The sequence below is a fragment of the Colletes latitarsis genome, chromosome 14 (assembly GCF_051014445.1).
Source record: "Colletes latitarsis isolate SP2378_abdomen chromosome 14, iyColLati1, whole genome shotgun sequence".
Lineage (NCBI taxonomy): Eukaryota > Metazoa > Arthropoda > Insecta > Hymenoptera > Colletidae > Colletes > Colletes latitarsis.
The window spans coordinates 28,309,850-28,330,688 of NC_135147.1; the positions used below are offsets into that span (position 1 = coordinate 28,309,850).

General features: G+C 49.9%; 1 protein-coding gene across 2 annotated transcripts in view; it reads right to left on the reverse strand.

Annotated features, from left to right (window-relative positions):
- LOC143350341 (uncharacterized) overlaps positions 1–20,839 on the reverse strand; it is a 141,851-nt gene that overhangs the window by 21,892 nt on the left and 99,120 nt on the right. The window contains exons 6-9 of one of the 2 annotated variants that reach the window (XM_076782419.1): positions 20,445–20,634; positions 12,389–12,997; positions 11,062–11,975; positions 6,793–7,082 (exon numbers count right to left, since the gene is read on the reverse strand). In XM_076782419.1, the coding sequence (XP_076638534.1) occupies positions 6,793–7,082; positions 11,062–11,975; positions 12,389–12,997; positions 20,445–20,634 (2,003 nt within the window). The remainder of the gene's footprint in view (positions 1–6,792; positions 7,083–11,061; positions 11,976–12,388; positions 12,998–20,444; positions 20,635–20,839) is intronic. The other variant, XM_076782418.1, reaches the window with a different exon arrangement.

Genomic DNA, 20,839 nt, shown 5'->3' on the forward strand with positions numbered 1-20,839 from the left:
GCGGTCGCGTGTCCACCGATGGATTAATTACGTGCACCAGCAGCCGGTGGAAACGCGGTTCCGCGGTCAACCGAATGGCTTTCAAACGGCTGAAAAGGCTCCGGAGGAAAAGTGGGAACAATTTATCGGCGTGGATAGCCGAAAACCGAACGAGATTTCTCTCGCGTCAAGCGCTCTGCGGTGGCTCCGTGGACCGGAAACGACTAATCCTGCGAGACGTAACGGAGAGCCGGATCGTAACTTGTTTAGAGGAATTGCTGAAAAGTAAAAATCGCTCGGCGGACGTCCACGGAGCTCTGGCTGCAACGAACAATGCACCGGTTGCTTTTAAGGCTTTCAAGACCAACGTATTTCATGTCTGCCTCGTTTTTTTTAACCTGACGCGATTGAATTTCGCGCGAACCGAACGGAGCTTATACCTCTCGCAAATAAATTCGAAACTTTTCGACGGTATCCGTGAAACTCTAACTTTTTTCGATGGAGATGTGGGTGGTTTGCTTAACTCGCGAGCACCCGGGCGCGCTTAGATTCGGCCGTTGAAGCTCGCGAGTTAATAATTTCGCGTCGTTACCGCGAAAACGTGGCATCCAGTGACAAATTGCCGATCGATCCGGTTACCGTGGCATAAGCAAACAGCCCGTAACTCGAAGAACTTGAAGCACCTTGGTCGGAACTATTAACAGGCTCTCCGACACCGTCGAAGAACAACACGGAAGCGTTTGCATCTCCTTGCCGGCGACTCCCCGCCCCCGCTTTTCTCTCTCTCGTGCTCGCGTTAATGCTGGATCGCTGAACGGTTTGTTCGCGATCCCTCCCGCGAAACTTCCGCGAACGAAACTTTCCGTTATTAATGCCTCGAGTTTGCCAAGTTCCCTGGCGAGTGATACGCAAACAGAGACGCTCGCTGATGGGTCTTTTTTCGCGAAACAGAGCGACAGGAGTTGCGCACGACTTTTGAACCGGACTCCGTTTAACGCGCCAGCCGTGCCTCGCCGAATTTATCGCGACGAAATTAATTCAAAGCTTTTCCATTAATACGGAAAATCATTAGAGTGGTCGTTTAAGACGGTGAAAGGTCGATCACGGTCCGCAGAATGTGTCCAAGTGGTTTCTGCGTTCTTTTTTGGGGAGCGGAGAGATTAAAACGTCGTGATAAGGGGTCTCCGAATTCGGGCAAAGCGTGCTTTTATTCGTCGCTGGCACCATGTCGCTAAATAACCACTCAAGACAGATAATGGAGGCGCACGCGCGGATTAAGGACCTCCATTTGCTGCACAGCGAGAGGGAAGCTTGACCCAAATTATCAAAGAACGTTACGGGTTCTGGTTGCATCTAAATTCATTCGCTTCTGCTACGCTGAACGAGCGGAATCGCAAAGGGAATAATAAACGACCTCGAGCCTCTTCCATCGTTTAATTCTTTCCTCTTCGATTTTATTAAAGCCGAGAATAGCTCGCATCGCGACTCGTAAGATAATTACATGATCCATTAAAGTCGGAACAAAGGAGCACGCGTTCTTCGTTACGCCGAACGTCCAAAATATTTCGCGAATCTTGCATCGCGATCATCCGTCGGACGTTCCACGGAAATAATTATCGGAGAATGTCAATCGACGAAGAGATTCAATTTCTCCGCGATGGAATTCCGACGACAAAGGAGTATTTCCTAATTGCGTTTACCGTTTCGAACGGTAACGAACGATATATTCCGATGGCACTAAAATCCGTGGAATCGACATTGGAGGATCAACGATATCCACGCGGACCAGTTTCTCGAAGCGTTTTGATGCAGCGCTTCGGCGCAAGAAGCGGTTCGATCTATAAATCACGATACGGTCGTTCGTTGCACGTGCCCCGGTGGCTCGTCGATCATGCGATAAATTGTCTGCGAGCGTTCGCGGGAAACGGGAAAAATCTTAAACGAAAGCTTACATAATTCACGTGACTGCTTTAGCGGAGTTCCAGCCAAAGGGGGTTTACAGTCTTCCGAAATCTCGAACTTGTAAGGTAATCCGGGACGATGGAATACAGTTAATCGCGAAAGTCCATGCAACCAGGATCCGAAGAGATTTGTAACCCGAATCTCCGGAGGAATCAAAGCCCGAAATTACCCTCCTTAGCGTCTCGAGCCGTTACATTGTTTTCCAGTTCGTTGCAGCCTCGTTATCAGGAGATTCATCGAAGATCTGGTACGAGGCGAATTGATTAAAATCCCGTAGCGGAAGCAAATAGGCGTACTCGAGTACTGGTGCAGGCTTTATCGAGCTTGGAACACCGTCGAGAGATCCGAGTATGCACGGATACGCTCTCGAGATACGTCCAAGTTCATCCAGCAGCCAACAATAGACTCGCGCGAAGGCGAAAGGAAGAACAGAAAGACTGTAATTTCGCGGCTCGCTGAGAAAGGAATTTCAACGTCGACGAGGCGAATCGCATTCGGAATCGCGATAAAAACGATCGGTCACTTAACTACTGGACGAGTAACTTTACGTTGCAATATTGAAATTGTATTTTCATTTTTAATAAATTTATTTGATGCTGCGCAAAAATGTTGTTCAATACTTTTTTGTAGGTACCTATGAGCTCCACTTCCATACTAAATTTCAATGAGATACGTTCGCTATCGTAGGAGTGATGGTCGTTTGAAAATTGGACTACTTCTATGGGGTTTTTCTCACTTTACGGGGTAAAGGAATAACTTTTTCAATATTGTTAGAATTTATAAATATTCTGTACTAGAATACGCGTCGTTTGCTTTTTTAAACATTAAAATCGTCCAATCCGTTCAGAAGTTAAGACATTTTAAAGATTCGCATGAAATTTCAGGGGAAGAAACCAACGTATGGTCAGACATTATATTTTCGGTAAGGAATTTTTTTCTCGAAACTGAGTAGGATTTCGGGGGTATGTGTAATGACCAAAAATGATTGTAATTGACCCCCGCAACCGAAAATAATTTTTCCAAAACGATTTGAAATTTTTTTTTTCCGTCGAAAAATTTTACACCTTCTCGAATTTTTTTCTGGAAAATGGGTAGGATTTCGGGGGTATGTCTATTCATATCACGATGACACGACGATATTCCATCAGTGTTTTCCGAACACTATCAGTTTGTGACGTTTCGTCCTTTGTGGAAGACAATTTAACAAATTACTATGCCCCGGGCTGTCACATCATGGCAGTATACTACTGTTCTATTCCATTACAACTAATCTTGAGCTATCTCACCGATTTCAAAGAGCTGTCTGTTAGTATTATTATAATTTGTACGCGGGAACAATGGTAGTTACCTTTTAGTTCTCTTTCACGACCATTTCTCGATCGTTTTACGGAAATTCAGTATAGATTTGCTAGGAGCATTTGTCCGTGGCGCAGTAAAGTGCAGCGAAACGCGGAAAAGGAACGTCTTTCTCAGTGAATCAAAGTCGTCCTTCGCCGTCCCACGTATTTTCGCCTTCGGTACGTACATATCATCGAGAAACAATACAAAAAAATAAAAAGAAAAAGGGAAAGAATCGTCGAACTCTCTCGAGAAACCGTCAAACCGAAAGATTTGATTTGTCTACCACGCTACAGACTCGTCGTCGTCGCCTCGAGAAAGATTGCTTTCGATTCCTGGGGGCAGGAGGGGTGGGAATCTTGAGGGACTTCTTTCAGCCCGTCAGAAGTAAACTCGATCCGGCTGTTATCCGTTTAAAGAAAATAGAGGAAAGTCGAAATTCTGATTCGAACAAGTTCCAAGGTACTCGCGGGAAAATCGATGGCGTGGATTGAAAGAACCGAAAGGAACCTTGAATCCACGATAGAAAGCTTACGAGCTAAACGAACGTTAAACTTCTCGAACAAGTACCATAAAACGTTCCCCCGAAAAATATAAATTGCACAACAGGGCAACGAGCTCCCACGGTGTACGATCCACCCTTAAGTGGGAAAAATAGAAGGAGGAAGGGCTCTCGACGAAGTCCGCGACAAACTGCACCACTTTAAGCTCTCGGAGTTCCGCGAGTCGATTGGCAATTTCGTGGAACTCCAGTTCCTCCCGCGGCGAAGGGAACCGGAAGTTCACGGAGCTCCTCGTCGGAACTCTCGCGTGGGAATTGGCGGCACGGAGTTGCCGTAGGGTGTTTGTAATTGCCAGGGCTGCGAAGGAGCAACAATCTCGAGAACACGCGCGATGCTGTTTACCAACACCGGCCGCGACGATAACATCAACCGCGAGACGATCCACCGTTTGTCTAAGGCAACGGGACAAGAGACCACAGGAGGTCGAGAAACTAGGGAAACCGTTCGAAGGGTGCGTTAAACCACCACGAACAAGGAACCCACACGCCCAGCACGTGTTTGCTTTACGTTAGGGCTTGTCGAGATAAAGAATAGCTATACCATAAGTTATTCTCGAAGCGAAAATACTGCGAGCCCGCTGGGCGAAGCGAATCAGATTCTCTACCCTTAATTGCCTGCTCCCTTTTCAAACAGAGGCTTCAACCGAGCCACGAGAGACGTTAACATCGGTGGCAAGTTTGAGTAAATTCGCTCATGCATGCCCGCAGAGAACAGACGCGAGTCACAGAGGTCGAAAGACAAGAGGTATGGCAGCGGAGGAAGACGTTAAGGGGCTGTTGAGAGAGCAGGTTTGGACAAGGGCGTAACAAAGAGCCAGAAGGGTCCACCAGAGATGATTAATACGTTATTCGCGAGAGGAAATTCAGTTAGAAAGTGTCGTTTGCACGGAGGTTCGTATATAAACCATCCCCCAGGACGCTGTTCATCTTCCTCGAGGAGACAATCCGAGAATCCGGGGGCTGTTATTATTCCAGCGAAAGCATCATCGCGATTTATTCCCATTCCGTTCGACGGTGCCATTTTTTCCTCCTTTGGTCCGTATAAATAGGAAGGTTGCGGGAAGCGATCGTCGAATCAGGAATATTCGAATACGAGAACTAGGGTCGATCGTAAAGTTTATTCGTCCGATTGGAGGTTTACGAGCGATCCTGCGATTCACCGCAAAACCTTTCCATAATCTAAACACTCCCTGCTGGCAATTCGACGATACGATCGATCGCGATTTCCTTCTGGTCATTCACCCTATCGGGTTGCAATTATCGTCAGCGAATAAAGGAGTTGTCGCTGGGATTTACACCCTGACGAAATCGAAAGCGAAGCGATCCAACGATCGATTATCATTTTCCGAGTATCGGGGCGAAAGGACGTCGTGCAAAGACCGATCGAATATCCGGTCGGGGGTGGTTCGGGCAGATAAAATGACGTTGAAACTAATTCCAACGCAAATTGGAGAATGTCCGGGGTAGCATTCGTTATCCAGAACAAATGGCCGTATTAGACACTTCGCTCCTCGCCTTCTCGGGATTGCAGTTTCGCTCACGAGAGAAAACCCACCTCGCTTCATAAATTGAACGTCCCCTCCGCCTTTACGTGCTATGTGTACTCACGGCAGCTCCGGCAAATGGCGTACGGCTTAAAGTTCGAAAGGGCTGAAGTTTCGTTCCCGCGCGATGTAAAATGCCGCGGGAACTTTTGCGTTCCGATTTGCGTGCTGCAGGCCGGAAACTGTTCTAATTCCAACTTTCTAATTCCGCGGCTATACCGAGGTAATGACCCTGTGTACATGCTGCCAGGAATACTGCGCTCGTTATGGGGTTACGTTCGCGCTTCCACGGCGATCTGTTTTCTCTGAATCCCATTTTATCAACGAGTGCACGTATTAGGCACGTATTTTGAACGTAGCTTTGAATTCTGTGAAAAACCGTGATCCCTTTGTAGCTCGATAACTCCCCGACATTTTTCGGTAAAGTCATTATACCGTTACTGCAAACCTTGTATGATTTTCCATTAAAATGTCATTCGACGCTGTTTTTGGAACGTTGATATTTTCAATTCCGTTACCCGTGCAATTTTGTCCTTCAAAGGAACAAAGCCGACGGTCTCTACATCCCCTAAACGAACATCGTCGCTCGCGCAACACGAAAAACATACCAATGACGGGAGATTCGACTATCCGTCGAAACTGAAACCACGCAAGCATCCTCTGTTTCGCAGTTGCAACAAAAGTTTTCCAATCGGCCGATTGATTTTCAGTGTTCGACTCGATCAACGTGCACAGTGTCGAGTAGTTGCCACGGTCGAAGGCACTTCGATGGCAATACCGTCTAAGTGCATCCGGATCGCGATAAATCTGATGCGCCTAGGCCGCGCTATCACGCAAATTGACCTTAATAGCGCTCGATATCGGGACGCGTTAACGAAGTGACGCGTATTAAAATTTCAAATGACCCGACAGGAATTTTATTCGGCCACGGCCGCCTGCAGATACCTCGATCAAACACCGCCGGTTTGAAATTACGGGTCGTTTACCCCCGCGTGATCATTAATTCGGTTCGTCTTGAGCACCGGGGCTTCGTTAAGCTCACGCTCGCGATTACGCTTTGTTGATCGAGCGACCGACGAACCGAGCTCCGTCAACTTTAAGCCCCTCTTCCGCGACCCAGACGCCTGGGAAGCACAACAATGTTACGAACACGATGCATAAAAAGCTTGTGGAGCAACGGGGAAAGGTAATAGATAATTAAATGAACAGGGTGGAATTTATTTCGGATAAAAGCGCGGGAATTTTGCGTCGAACTCCGTGGAAAGAGAACCGAGAATCGCGTTTCAAACGAATGAAATCAAACGACTGGTGCGTCGGTTCGAGCGATTTTATCGATTTGAAAGAAAACGGTCGCGAACGGAGGGTGAAAAGGCGAAAGAAACAAAAAGTATAAAGGCAAGGTTTTACCCATACTGATTCCAGAGCTGGATTGATCCTCGTTTTTGGCTCCCCAGCAGCCGGCCAGGTTCAGCGCCAACAGCGGCCTCTCCTTGAGCAGCTCCGCGACCGAGGCCAGGCCCTCGCATCCGCAGCCCAAATGGGGCAAGTGCAGCGCTTGCACTTGAACGCAGCCACGAAGTGCATCGCAGACCTGGGACACTTGTTTACCGGACAGATTCATGTCGAGGACCAGCCGCGCCAAGCTGCTCGACGCGTGGCTCAGTCCACGGCAAAGGGCGTTCACCACGCACTCCAGCCTGAAACAGCGGATCGATGCACTCTTGTGCGTTACAAATGGTTAACACTCCTGCGCCCGGATTCCCCATCGTTTCGATCGGTTTACAAATTCGTTTCCCTTCGTGGCAGTTGCATCGTTAGCGCGTAGACGCGAGATTTCGCGGACGGAACGGGCGACGTCGCCAAAGTTAAGGAAGCGTTGCAGTTTTCCTGCCAACGTATCGCAAGCATAGCAGTTTCCTTCATCAGTAGCTGCTTGACATACTGCTACCGATACGTGAAACTGCAGCGGTTGCGAAACGCCGACGAAGAATCTCAAAATGTGGCCGGCATTCGCGGATCAATAGAAACAAGTTTGACAGGAACGACCTACATACCCGGGTCACCGGGCCGTGGACTCTTGAAAAGACCTTTGGAAGTTCGCGTCCGTTCGCGTGGACGCGAATCCAACTCGAAAAGAAACGTGTCTCGATCGTTCCGGCATGTAAATTTGTTCGCGGCGCGAGATCCGCGAGTCTCTCGGTGGATTTATGCATGTATAATGTTCACTTGGCTGTCTATTCGCTATTATTTCGAGAGGCAACCGTGCGTACGTGCGCAACGGTTGTTATGCAAAACCGAGTGCAGTCGCCTCTCCTCGGGGAATTGCAAACGAGTGTCTAGATTTTCTCCGACGTTACACGCCCGCCGGAGTGTCGGCGCAGAACTTTTATAGCCAACGATAAGCAACATGGCGGCGGGCTTCGGGATCAAAAAGAAATTTTCTACCCCCTCCCGATACGCTAACCAAAAAATCGTTATCGCCACTCGCGGCGTAAACGCAAAACGAGCTCCGCCTCTTTCGCAAACAACGCGCGCGTACGGTTAGAAAAGTGCTTTTACTCTACATCGATGCAAATGAAAGCCATCGAGTATTTCTATTTGTTATAATTTTCAAAAATATCGAGGATATCTCCAGCCAAAAAGCTACGCTCGGTTCTTGATCCCCATTTTTCACAGCGACGAGGAGTTTAGGTTTGAATATCGAGAAAGCGTCTGACCAAGCACGACCGCTATCACTTGCACGTACCGGACAGTGGAAATATTCCGTCACGCGTCAGTCACTGTTCCCGCGTTTGACGCGTTCAATCTCGACCAGGATTTTACGAAACGTGGATCTTCGTCAACGTCAGCGATCCAGGTCGACCGGGTCCAAGTTCCGCGGAAGTTGTCGACGACCACTGTAGACGGTATTTTAATAAACCCTGCGGTAGGCGACCACGCATCCGGGGGTAGTTAAAAAGCTTGTTTCAAAGCACCGCAAAGTTGCCTCGCAGTGGAAAACCTTTCTCGTCCGTGCATTCGTAAGTTTGTTATAAAACTTTTCCTATCCCTTGAGAGATATCCCTTTCTTGCAGAGCGCGGAGCACCGAGGATTCTTATTATTTAAACGCTGCATTAGCGTGGCTCGCAACGCGGCGTTTGCCAAGAAGGAAAATCATGTCTGGCTATGAGCAACAAATTTATCTGTTCCGAACGGGTTGCAGAATCGCTGTTACGCAGGCGTCTCGTTTAACGCGCGCCTTGAAAATAGTGTTTTCGAACGGTCCCAACGGATAAGTCCTGCCGCGAGAAAAATTACGAATCCCCCAAGTTCCCGAAAAGTTTCCCGAAAGAAAACAAGACGCGAACCAGGAGCGAAACGCGGAAGGAAGGAAGTCGAAAGAAGGACCGAGGGGTAAAAGTGGATGGAGCCGCGAGAGCAAGTCTTCTTATCTGGCCTAGCGTTCGACTATGAAAACCACCCCCCGCGCGTCCTCCTTAATTTTTCGCCACGGGCCACGACACTGGCCCTTCACGACCCTCGAATGCTCTTCGCGCAAAAAAGCCAAGCTGCCCTTCCATTCTTCCACGGCATATTGTTCCACCACTTTCTCCGCTCTTTCTCCGCCACGAGACTCTATGCAGCCGCGATCCAACCCCTCTTGGCGGCCGCTCATTGTTAAACTGCTCTTGGTGGCGCGTTCGCAGGGGTGGTGTGCGGTTCGCTGGCGCGGGCCGGCTCGTGCTCTGAATATCGAATTCCGGCCTTTTCGCCACGGGGTCGCGTGTGAAAAACCTCTCCAAGATATATTCTTTTCGGCCCTCTCCCCCGCCCCGGGAGGAACTTTCCCGGCTGGGAACTTTCAACGTACAGGAAACTTCTCGGGTACCATCTCTCAGAGTCATCGACTTTAACCCTCGCTCAAAGGACTCCGGGTCCACTGCGACCCATGGAAACAGTTTAGAAAGTCAATGAGAAATCGTCGAGTATTATAGGGACGCACGACTGCGTATGCAAGTGCACAAGTTGTTTGTTAATGTTACGGTACTACTTGCGAACTCTAGTACCGTTAAGAGCAGTCCGTTGTTTCACGGTTCCTTCGATGTTCCTCGCGAGAAACGTATCAAACCCCAGGCAAGTAAACAAGGTTCTTCCCTTCAACATCATTTGCAATTTGAACGTTGGTTTTCGCTTCGATGGATAAACAACGCTCCCACCGACGCCCAGTGTCTTTTTGCGCTGGGTAAACGTCGCCTCTAGAGTATATAAACTAACTTTCCGGGTCTGGAGGAACGAGAGAGCGACGCGTATTCTTCATTTTGGTTACGTCGCGGCGGTGCACTTTAAAACTTAGTCCCCCGTTAATATTCAAACCTTCGAAAATCTGTTTACGTCTCCTTTCGCTCGAGGAATACAACGATCGACGATCGATAAACATTTTCGCCGAGTTTCTAAAGCAGAACCATACTTGACCCAATTTTTAATTTTTCCTCCTTACGTTTTCGACCAGAACAGGGCAAAAAGATTTGCACTAACGGTAGGTTATTCAGGAATTATCGTTGTGGTTCCACGCAATTGGCCCCGGAGTTTCGATTTCCCGCAGCGAGCCTGTGCTCTCGTTCCGGTAAAAAAAAGGAAATACTGGAAACCAGGGCTCCTGACACAGCCAATATAAGCGCGCACACAAGAAACCAGGGCGGTTATGCAAATGGCAGCTCCGCTGCCACCTTTGCCTGCGCTTCTGCTCCCCTCGTAGCGTAAACACGCTCTTTTTTTCATTTTCCTGTTCTGCACCCGAGCGACGGTAAACGTCTCCTTCGCTGTCGCGCGAGATCAAACCAAACTTATTAATTTACTTTTACAATGCCCAAACACGGCCCTGATCGACGAGAACAGCGAAGCTAAGGGTTTCTAGCAGGAAAGTCCGAACCGAACCGACAAATGTCGGTTTAATCAAACGATTAGCCAAGCTCGAAATATCGAACGACTTGTATCGTTCTTGGTAACGAGTCTTCGAAAGTTCCAACGATCGTAATTAATAAGTTGTAAAATTTATTTCTTTACTTTAGAAACATTGTATCTTTATCGCGCAGCGAGCCAGCTTCTCGGGCCAAGTTAAAAATTGATCTATTTGCGTGTCCGTGTGTTCGCGTACCTCTTTCCAGGGCAAACTTTTTTAATCCACTTTCCGATATTGGCCGAGGTCCGCGCAGACGGTCCAAGGGATTTTACCCCGTCAGCGTAACGAGCGTTCCGCTTTAGTCGGCTCTCGTAAAGTTTCCGGCGATGTAATGTTATTGCGTCGGCCGTAGGTTCCGCGAGGGTCGCGTTATTTTAAGGCCGCACAATGGAAGCTACGTCTTCGAGCCGTGCCCGTTCGGCAATTTCACCGGCTCTCTAACCGTGAACCAAACGTGTCAAGGGCACTCCGAGATTTTCGCGTGTTTTCCCAGGGATTCGCGCCCGCCAGCCGCAGGAAAGCAATAACGACGAGTATCGAGGAAAGTTTTCGGTCCCGCGTCTGTCGTCCCCGGTGTCCGCGCAAACACAGGGGAATCCGGAGGCGCGCGAAATGAGTTTTTCGTCGTAGGGTGTACAAAAGTAACGCGAGCACGGTACAAAGTCGCCTTCTCCAAACAGGGAACCGAGGAAGCGATAAAAATCTTGGTCGAATAACAAATTCTGTTTCCGCTCACCTGTCGTGGGCCTTTTCCTCCAGGCACGTGATAACCAGTTCGAAGTCGTTGAGCTTCTTCTTCCCTAGGACGCTCTTCAGATGCCCGGCCATCATCTGCGCCTCGTCGGCGGGGAACTCTTGCCCCAGAAGGGAGGTGATCCTGACGAGCTTGACGCTCTCGTTCCCAGCGAGAGCCTCGAAGAAGTCGTCCAGGTACCTCGGATCGGAGGCCCTCTCGACTTGGAAAACCACTTCGAGGGCCTCGAGAGTGCAGGCTGGGCTCTCGAGGATCCTCGCCCAGCCCTCGAGCTCCAGGGGCGAGGTGTGGACCAGCGGCGAGGGTGGTCTCTCGTTAGGGGCTGGCCCGAATCCAGGCCCGGCGCCGACCAGCCTGCAAACCGCGGATATGTTCCCGTCGGAGGCACCGGCTGCCTTCAGCAACGAGAACACGGCTCTCGGCGGCACCTCCAGCGGGCAAAGCTGATTCAGAATCAGATGCGTTTTGGGTCCCAGGAGTCCAGCCAGGTGGCTGATGATGCCCGACGGGAGGCCCTCCAGCTCTCTGCGCAGGATGTTCGCGTACTGGGCGACCGAGGTCAGATAGTAGGCGGCTAGAAATTCGGCCACCGCGGTGTGGATCGGCGTGTAGAGATCCGGTTTCCGTCTCTGTCCGAAGGTCAGCCCCTTGGTCAGGAAGCCTAGCCTGGTGACCTCGATACCGCCACCGCGAGCCCTTAATTCCGCCTCCGTGTAGCAACATCTGCCCTCCCTGAGCGCGGCCAGCGACAGCTTCCCAAAGTCCTCGAGACGCTTTCTGCAGTGGCCCGGAATCTCCTCGTTATAGGGGACCGGTGGGTCCAAGCTCCTTTTTACGATGCACTTCACCGCAGCTTGAACCAACGCGCTCGTCTCTGTCGGCAAACTGCCCGAGTCCTGGGGAAACAGCAGGCCGTTGTTTCAACTAACAAGTCCGTTTTACGACCTCTCTGACCTTTTTACGTTGCCCTCCGGGCGTACAAAGATCGTTTTTAATATCATTTTTTGAGAAATCGTACTCGAAATAAACGGTAGGGCGGGGTTAATTCTACGTGCAAAAATAAGTAGAAAAGATAGAGTAACATTTTTTTGTTAGAGGCTCTGTTTTCGAGAAATCGACGTCGACGAGATCAAGTGGAACAACCACGATTTTGGTCGGACGCGTCGGACGAATCTCAGACATTACTACTTGAATTCGATAAATTGTTTAAATTCGTGTATCTTGGAAACGGGGGCTCGTACGGGAAATTGTTATTCGTTCTTTTCGACTTATTATTCGTGGGAAAACCCTTTTAGAGGGGAATGCATACCTGGTATAGACAACAAAGCATAATCCAGCCGAGCGGATGCTGGCCAAGCTGCTTGACGGTTTGCGGCTGAACGTTCAGAGCCTCGAGGAACTCGCAGGCCTTCTCGGCGATGTCATTGTGAATGAAATACGCGACGCAGAGCCTCTCGACGTGCGGCCACTCGAGGCCAGCAAGATGAATCCTCCTCTGGACGAGCGGTGACAGGGCGGCCGAGTTGCTGGGCGAACAAGTCACCAGGATTCTCGCGTCTGGGAACAAGCGTCCTTCCAGGAGGTCCAACGCGTCGCCCAGAGACGCTCTGCCGCCCACGCATTCGTCGTAGCCGTCCAAGACGAAGAGAACGCGATCCTCCATCAGATGCAACGTGCGCCAGACTTGGGCAACGGCGTCGCCGATCGCGGCCGTTCTGGGGAACAGCTCGCGAGCCAAATAACTCAACACCGGACTGCCTCGAAGCTCACGAAGGGGCACAATGAGGGCCAGGACAGGACCGTCCCCTTGGATCGCCCACTGATGGAGGAGTCGAAGGCACAGGGTCGTCCTTCCGCTTCCTGGACCACCCTCGATCGCCACGCGCCGCGGAGCTTCCGATATCGTCCCATCGCTCAACTGAAATCCAAAATCAATGACAATAGTTCTTTAGTTAATGCCCTTACACAGCCAGAACAGACACGTTAATCGACATAGACTCGCCGCAGGTTCCTTTCGAGAGCGTAATAATGCGGAAAGTAACGCCCAACTGTTTTCAGAAACGAGTTTAAATATACGTTTCCCGGGTAAGAGTACGTCGGAGAAATCGATAGGTTGCGTGACAGTGAGTAAGATCTCCGGAGTGGTTAGGTCGGAGAAACGGCCGTTCCGTCGAATGGGGATTAGTGGTTCACGCGGGAGGTACGAAGTTCTAATTGGTAGCCAGCCAGGAATCAGGAAACCGAGAAGTATCCGAGAAGCTGGTCACGAAGCCGCTAACTCTTCTTCTTATTGCTGGTCTAGTTGTCTATCCGCGGCGAACGAGCTTCCGGTACACGGAGAAACCGCTCGTAATTCATCGTACGGACGCGGTCCTCTTGTTTCCTTCGGAATTCTATGGGCATCGCGTGCGAGATTCGTTAAGAAACAATAAAATAACCAACGGATAAAAACGCGTCGCCTCGGCGAACCAACGCGTAGCAATTAACGCTAAAACAATGCCGGGTATCTCCGTGCCTTCACGTTTATACCGGAATCCTACGACGCGTGCACCCGAGCGCCATTTCGAACTCCGCTAACGAGACTTCGCGACTTTTAATTGCCCCACCGGGCACGATTTTTGGGTTCGTCGGGTCTCGCAACGAATAAAGAACTTGCCAGAAAAATTCACCCCCGTTGAACGTCGCCGCGCGGTAGCCTCTCGGTTCGGGAGCGGCGATTTAATCAGCGAAATTGTTTTGTTTTATTATTCGAATAACGCTTTGTGCAACGACACGCGTCCGTCTATTGTTCGCTCGAAATTTACCGCCCGTTGCCTTTGAAGTACGAACAATATACGCGCTAGAAAATCGTTGGTTCGGTGAGATACAACTGGTTCCGGGCGTCCGGATCGATTCGGCGCCGGGCGCCGGGCGTCGCGTCGCGGCGATGCGTCTTGCTTACGGAACAGATTACCGCGAACAGAGTCGCGTGCCTCGGCTTCTACTCGGCTCGTGTAGATTACGATTATCGACCGTGACGTCCCGATTGTTTGCCGGCGTCGTGCCGATCATCCGTCACGGCATACGACCTCGTTAACGATGTTGGGCGTACGTGATCTGCTACTCTAAGACGCCCGGAAGCGGACGCTCGATCGCTACCGAGCCGTGCTCGCAAAAATCGATCGGCTCAACGTCGGCTTTCCTCGAAGACGAGTCGATAAGTTTTAAAGATGGACGGGGAATCGATTATACAACCAGGGATCTAATATTATCGTAGACGTTATCTCGAAAAGCCTTCTATTATAAAGGGATCCATGTAGGCCTCTCACGCTTCGGTACGTAGCTGTTTCGTCTCAGGAGACTCTGCAGCTGTGATTCTGGACCCTTTACGGTCTATTACTTGGCCCCTTCGGAGATCACGGTACGATTCCCCCGGTATACTATTACTTCTGCTCTCTTCTTGCCCCGGCAAACCCCATAAACTAAGACCTTCTAAGTTATCTAGGCTCAACCTATGATTTCCAGCCTTCTAGATTCTAATATTTGTATTTTATCAACGATTCTAAGATTTTCAGCTATAGTCTGTCATTCATGAGCTCCTCCCTGATCGTAGATCTCGGCTTCTCGACTCGTCGATAGCTTCCCCTAATAACAGGCTGATTCTAGGCCTCGAGTTCGATTCGGCTCTTCCTAATCACGGTGCTCGATACAATAGCTTCAGTTTCAATGCGAAACGTATCAGTTTCTGCTTGGACGGATCAGAAGCTTCACCTTGTTAACATGCTACTGATTGATTACGTCGAAATACACATTACGGTAACACCGTGTTGCTAACAACGCGCGTGCTATACCGACTCTATCTTCCATTACATTGTTTGCGCGGAGGTTGTCAACGCAGTCTCCGTCAAAGCGTATGGAGCGTACCTTTTCAACGAACGAAACAATGGAATTTAATTTTTATTAAACGAGAAAGAGCGGCAGAAAGTCCGGTGGCCGCAATCCAGTGAACGCGACATGCAACTACAGACCGTGGGGTAGTAAAAGGAAAAAGAGTTCGTACTCGAGCGAATTAGTTGCCTCGCGTTGTATCCCTCGCGAACAATCAGAGTTGAAAGAAGACGAGAGTGAAAGAATTACGAACGGCCGGGGGCAAGAAGCGGTCAAAGCGGTAGAAAAAGCGCAGAGGATGAAAAGGGGCGACGACAGACGCTGGAACCGAGCCATAAACGAAACGCATTACCTTAATGGCGGAGCTTTGCGAACGAGACGAGAGGACGAGCCGAAAGTTGGCCGCAGGAGGCAACGGTATCCCGCGTTTCGACGGCCAAAAGCAGACGAAACGAAATTGGCATGCGTCGCGCGCGATATCTCCTCGTCTTTCCCGATCGCGATAAATTCGCTCGGAGCCTTTGTTTCGAGTCCAGCGGACCTAGGATCGCGTCGGCGGAAGAAAACCAGCGCGAAGAAGGAAAGAGAAGATGAAATAGAACTCGACGAGCCACTACGAATTCACTCGGAACCGCTGTTTCGCCCGTCGATGTTCGTTCCCATGAAAGATGAATTCTCCTCGAGCAAAGCCGGCAAATCACGTAGGAACCGTTCGATTCGCTTCGCTTCCCGATCACGAGAATTCTTTAGCGATCGAACGGGGAGGTTTCTGCCTGAGCGCTTCCCTGCTAAACGGAATTTGGAAGTCGGATATCGGTAATGCTGCTTAAAACACACCGCCACTCGCAAGATACGTTCCAAGTTTAACGGGGTATCCTGGTCTGGAGGTTAATTTTTTAAACTGACACTGTGAAAACCAATCGCAGGAGCGCCTCTGACCCTTGCTACGATCAAGGAGGCCGAGGAAAGAGATTTAAAGAGATTTGTAGCCGCGTTGCAAAGGACGGAAGGTTGGTCAAGAGTCTCGACTAACGAATAAAGCATTTCGCAGGGAGCACCAAGGAGCTAAGATGACGGTCCTCGACCCTTTTCGACGTCGGCTCCGATAATATCTTCGATCGGAGTATCGCCGCAGGAGCATAACTCTTTTGGTCCTCGAATAAAGAAGGTTTTAATCGCGGCGCGGAGACGCGGTCGAGGATCGAGGACGGAACGCGAACCGCTCCTCTGGCTCCGCGTAACGAGGCATTGTTCTGTCGTGGCACGATAAGATGGCCGACTTCGCTTCGTTAACGTTTCTCGAAAGGCTTTTTAACCGTGCCACCCGATGGAAAATCCAGCGACGCTGATAACTTCTGGAGGAACGCGCGACGAGCGTCCAACTACCGAGCCTTTGTGTACCCGGAGAACACTCAGAAATCGGGCTCGTTTAATTGCTTCGGCACGTCGATCTCTGTTCTTGCGCCTCCCTCGATCCATGCGATCGTGCATTTTAATGTCTCGTTCGCTGGGAACACGGAATTTATTACAGTTGCAGGAACCCTCCGAACTTCTCGATCGTTTATCGTCGACGTAAATAGTTCGTCCGCCCGTAAGCGAATCTCAAAAGGTTTGCGCTCCCGATCGGAACGCGCAAACTATCGAAGATGAACCGATACTTTGTACCTTTGGTATCTCGGGAACTTTCAGAATAGGAATTTATCGACGAATAATCTGAGAGTTTTCATTTTTTTGTACACGTAAAAAGTATAATAAAATTCACCGACTGTTATTGGCTCAGGTTGTATAATAAACGAGAGTCGGGTCGTCGATCACCGAAGAAGGCAGAACCAATATCGCTCGTCGCAATAGTCGACGCCCGTTTCGTTTTCCCTGGATTCGCCCAATCGCTAAACATCTCAATCTTCCTCCCTTAACGCTGCCAGTATCTACTGCCAGCCGTGCAAACCAAAGATTTATCGAAGCCACGATAAATCCGTTCCCCGCGAAATCTCCTTATCTTCCAGCTACACGTACTCCGCTAGAACCGAAAGATCCCGCGCGTCATCCGCTTCGATTTCTCTCTTCCCGCGTCGCCTACAAAATACACAGGGTGTCCCCGTTTGGAATCGGGCCACTTTAATACTCTCCCTGTATCAAATAATAGGGAATTGACACTGGATTAATTTCGTAGCACAGAAGGAAACGCGTGTGCTCGCCTATACATCGCGTCTAAGGAATTCGATGGCAGGGAGGAGGATCTATTCGAACGGTCGATCGGTTTTTTGTACGAGACAAGGGTGTCTGGCAGCGACTCATCGTTTCGCGTAAAAATGACTTCTCCCTTTAGCTCTGTTATTTCGCATCGTTCGGCGTGGAGCAGGTCGATAACACGGCCACGTAACGGAGCCACGAAACGCAGACAATGCGCCACGTCGCCCGGAAACGCGCGCGTCGAAAAATGAGCTTCGTAACCGTGCCATCCGGAGACCGGGACCCGCGGAAAAGGGTGAGACGCGGATCGCCTAGGTACGCCAGGATCGCGAGGAAGGGACAGACTGAATGAATTCGCGTCGCAGAACCGACGGACGTGTCGGGGGAAATAAATGGGCCGAAACTACGAGCTTTTAAGAGCCTTCGACGCGTTTCGTAAGCCTCTACGAAATGGGAAACATGTACGAACCTTCGAATAATTACATTTGCAACCTTCCTCTGTTCTGTTATACAGGGTGTTCGGCCACCCCTGGGAAAAATTTTAATGGGAGATTCTAGAGGCCAAAATAAGACGAAAATCAAGACTACCAATTTGTTGATGAAGGCTTCGTTAAACAGTTATTCATGTTTAAAGTTTCGACCGTACTGAATTTTTTTCTCGAAACTGAGTAGGATTTCGGGGGTATGTCTGTTGACCAAAAATGCTTGCAATTGACCCCTGCAACTAAAAATAATTTTTCCAGAACGATTTGAAATTTTTGAATTTAATGGTCCATAACTTTTTAACGAAGCCTCCATCAACGAATTGGTATTCTTGATTTTCGTCTTATTTTGGCCTCTAGAATCCTCTGTTGAAATTTTTCCCAGGGGTGACCGAACACCCTGTATAAAGTTGTATAAGACTACGGAGTCGGAATCCGTGTAATTGTCGTAATGAACCCAGCTATGCGGAAAGTTGGATGATCGAGTCGCTTGAGAATTCGACTTTCGCGTTTAAAGGGATTTGATAAAAGGAAGGCAAAGGCGAGCCAGAAGAAGGCTGTTCACGGGTCACCGGCTCAGCGAGCAAGCGACGAGGGAGGAATTATCGAGAAACTCGAGGTGGTCCGCGAAAAGCGCGGAATTCGTCAACTGTGTACGCGTAACAAGGACTGGAAAAAGAAACGCTTGTCGCGATAATGAATATTCCAAGTCTCTGTATCGAGGGAGATGGGGGTTAGGGTAGGTATCTCTCGTTTTCGAGGAGCAACCGAGGCGAACCGTTTTTCCGGATCACCGATGGCCCCGGTGTCGTCGTTCTCTCGCCTCGCGTATTATTTTCCATTTTCCCAGCGGCCGGGACGAATGCACCGACGAGTGCTCTCCGATCTGGCCAACTGGAAGCGATTTCTTTGTCTTCGGGCTCTCGTCGGGAGCGCAGACACTTCCGAGAGCGCGGTGCACACGAACGACAACGACGCTGAACGTCGTCCCGCAAACACACGGCTCCTTGGACGAGCTCGTCGACCGAAACGCGGACATTGTTCCCTCAGTCTTTCACCTGTTGTCTCGCCGCTCGCGGAAGAAAGGCCCATTACGGCCGAGCTATTTCGAGTCATATTTACCGACACGTAGTCGGAGACGCCGGGTAAATATGATGCGCCGATACGAGTGCTTTCGAGCCGCGAGCTGATTTAATGGGCCCGCTGATGAGATTTCGTCATTGTTTGCGCGTTCGATGCATCCGTTGTGTCTCGGTGAATGGCAACAGAATCGAGCGACAAGTTCGCCTCGATGAAACCTATGCTCCCTGTCACGAGCTATTGTCTGCGTTCGAAACTTTCCAAGATCCTTCCGATCCTCCGCCTAATTTACTTCACCCCAACCCCCCACAGTTATTCGTTACACGAGTACAACCCATCGCGTTATTAAAACAATAAACGTACACGTATACGCGTAGCCAGAAGCGAAAGAATCCAACGATCCGTTTAGCTTTCAAGAAATACGTTTTCTACCCCGAAGAAGATATCATCCTGTATTTGCTTGTTAAACAGGCTGTTCTTGGATTAAAACGAACGATTCGATGAAAGGATGTTTCCAGCCCTCCCGCGCGATTCCTGCGAAAGCGAACTGCTCGAGAAAATAGACTTTTCTTGAATCGACGACCATCTTTTCATTGTGCCTCGCAGTTTCAAGAATATTTGAAAGGAAACGGGCGAGCATCTCCCAAGGTTTCTCATCGGGGAACGCCTTTTATACCCGGCTTCTTTTACGGCGTATTTAGTCGCAAAAAACGGTGCCATTTTCGCGAAATATTTTCCGACCACATTCACCCCTCGAATAGGGGTTGAACGCGACTATGGGAGAGTGGAACAAACGTGGTCGACGAACAATGAAAGGGGTCGATGGATGGATCCGTGTGTGCGGTGCGTGCGTGGGTGGAGCTTATCCTGTAACGAGCTTACGATCCTTCCTACGGATCGTCGCCGATATTGCTGGCCTCCGTGGATTTATTCTTTGGCCCGCGAAAAAAGAAAACGCCCTTTTAATAATTCGCGCGTTTACTCGTACGGAGATTCGGATGTTAATATTTCAAAGCTCGTTGTTCCCTTCCGTGAAAAGCAACGATCCACGACTGTCGCGGAATCGAAACACAGCGTGATTGTTGCTGGGAACGAATTGCCCAAGAAACTCCGAAGCATTCGAACTTTTACGAGGAGAGGAGACCGTAACTTGGCTTTCACGCGACGTCCCGAAGTTTCTACGCGAGGCAAGTTTTGGCATTCGAGGCGGAAATTCGTCTTCGGAGTGCCTACTGTCCCCAGGAATTCGACTCGCGCAATTACATAGTCGATATCATGTAAATTTACAGCCGGCGAGCGATCTTCCCTGTTGGTTTAATTCATAAAGGACGCGTCGAGCCCCGAAAAATTCTCAACCCTCGAATATCCTTGCCGTTTCTATCGATTGCTGTTGTTTCAACCAGACCGGACGGAAATTCCACTTACGCGCGTTTAGCACGTAATCGGTATGCACGTGGAAGGGAGTACCAAAAGTGCGCTGGCAAATGGAAAGTTTCGACGAAGAGAAAAGGACGAGTTTGCCGAGGACTCGAGTTCGCGATCGTCTAAGCTGGATTCATATCAGAAATTTCCTCCCGGTGGATGGTTCTCGCTGGCCCCCGCGGCTCGTCCCTCCTTCCGGAATGCCCATTACAGCGACAGCCGCGCAAACTAGTCGTCGCGTAAGTTTTACGAGCGAACGTCAAAGATCGGGACGCCGCGGGAGACTCCGTAGTTTCTCACGGGATGATTTATGACACTCACCCTGACGGGGGCGAAGATCTGGTCGGGCTTGATGTTCTCGAGCCTGTGTTCCTGCTCGCCTTTGTGGAGCAGCTGCAGGTGCGGCTGAAAGTGCGCCGGACAAAGGGTGCCGAGTGGAAGAGGCGACGCCCACGCCGGCAAATGGGGTGGATCACGAGTACCGAGCTCCCTGTAGAAGGTCTTCAGGAATCTGAAAGCAGCAAGTAGTTTCGAGTTTAACCACGGCGACATCGCCCACACGGAATTCCTCTCCGCGAATTTACTTAATTATGTAAGCTCCGCGCTAATGGAATGCTCCTACCAGCAGGCAGGGGACGTCTCGACCGTTTGCGATCCGATAATCGACCCGATATCGTATCCGCTTAAGGGGTTGAAGGAATGGACTCGACGAATCG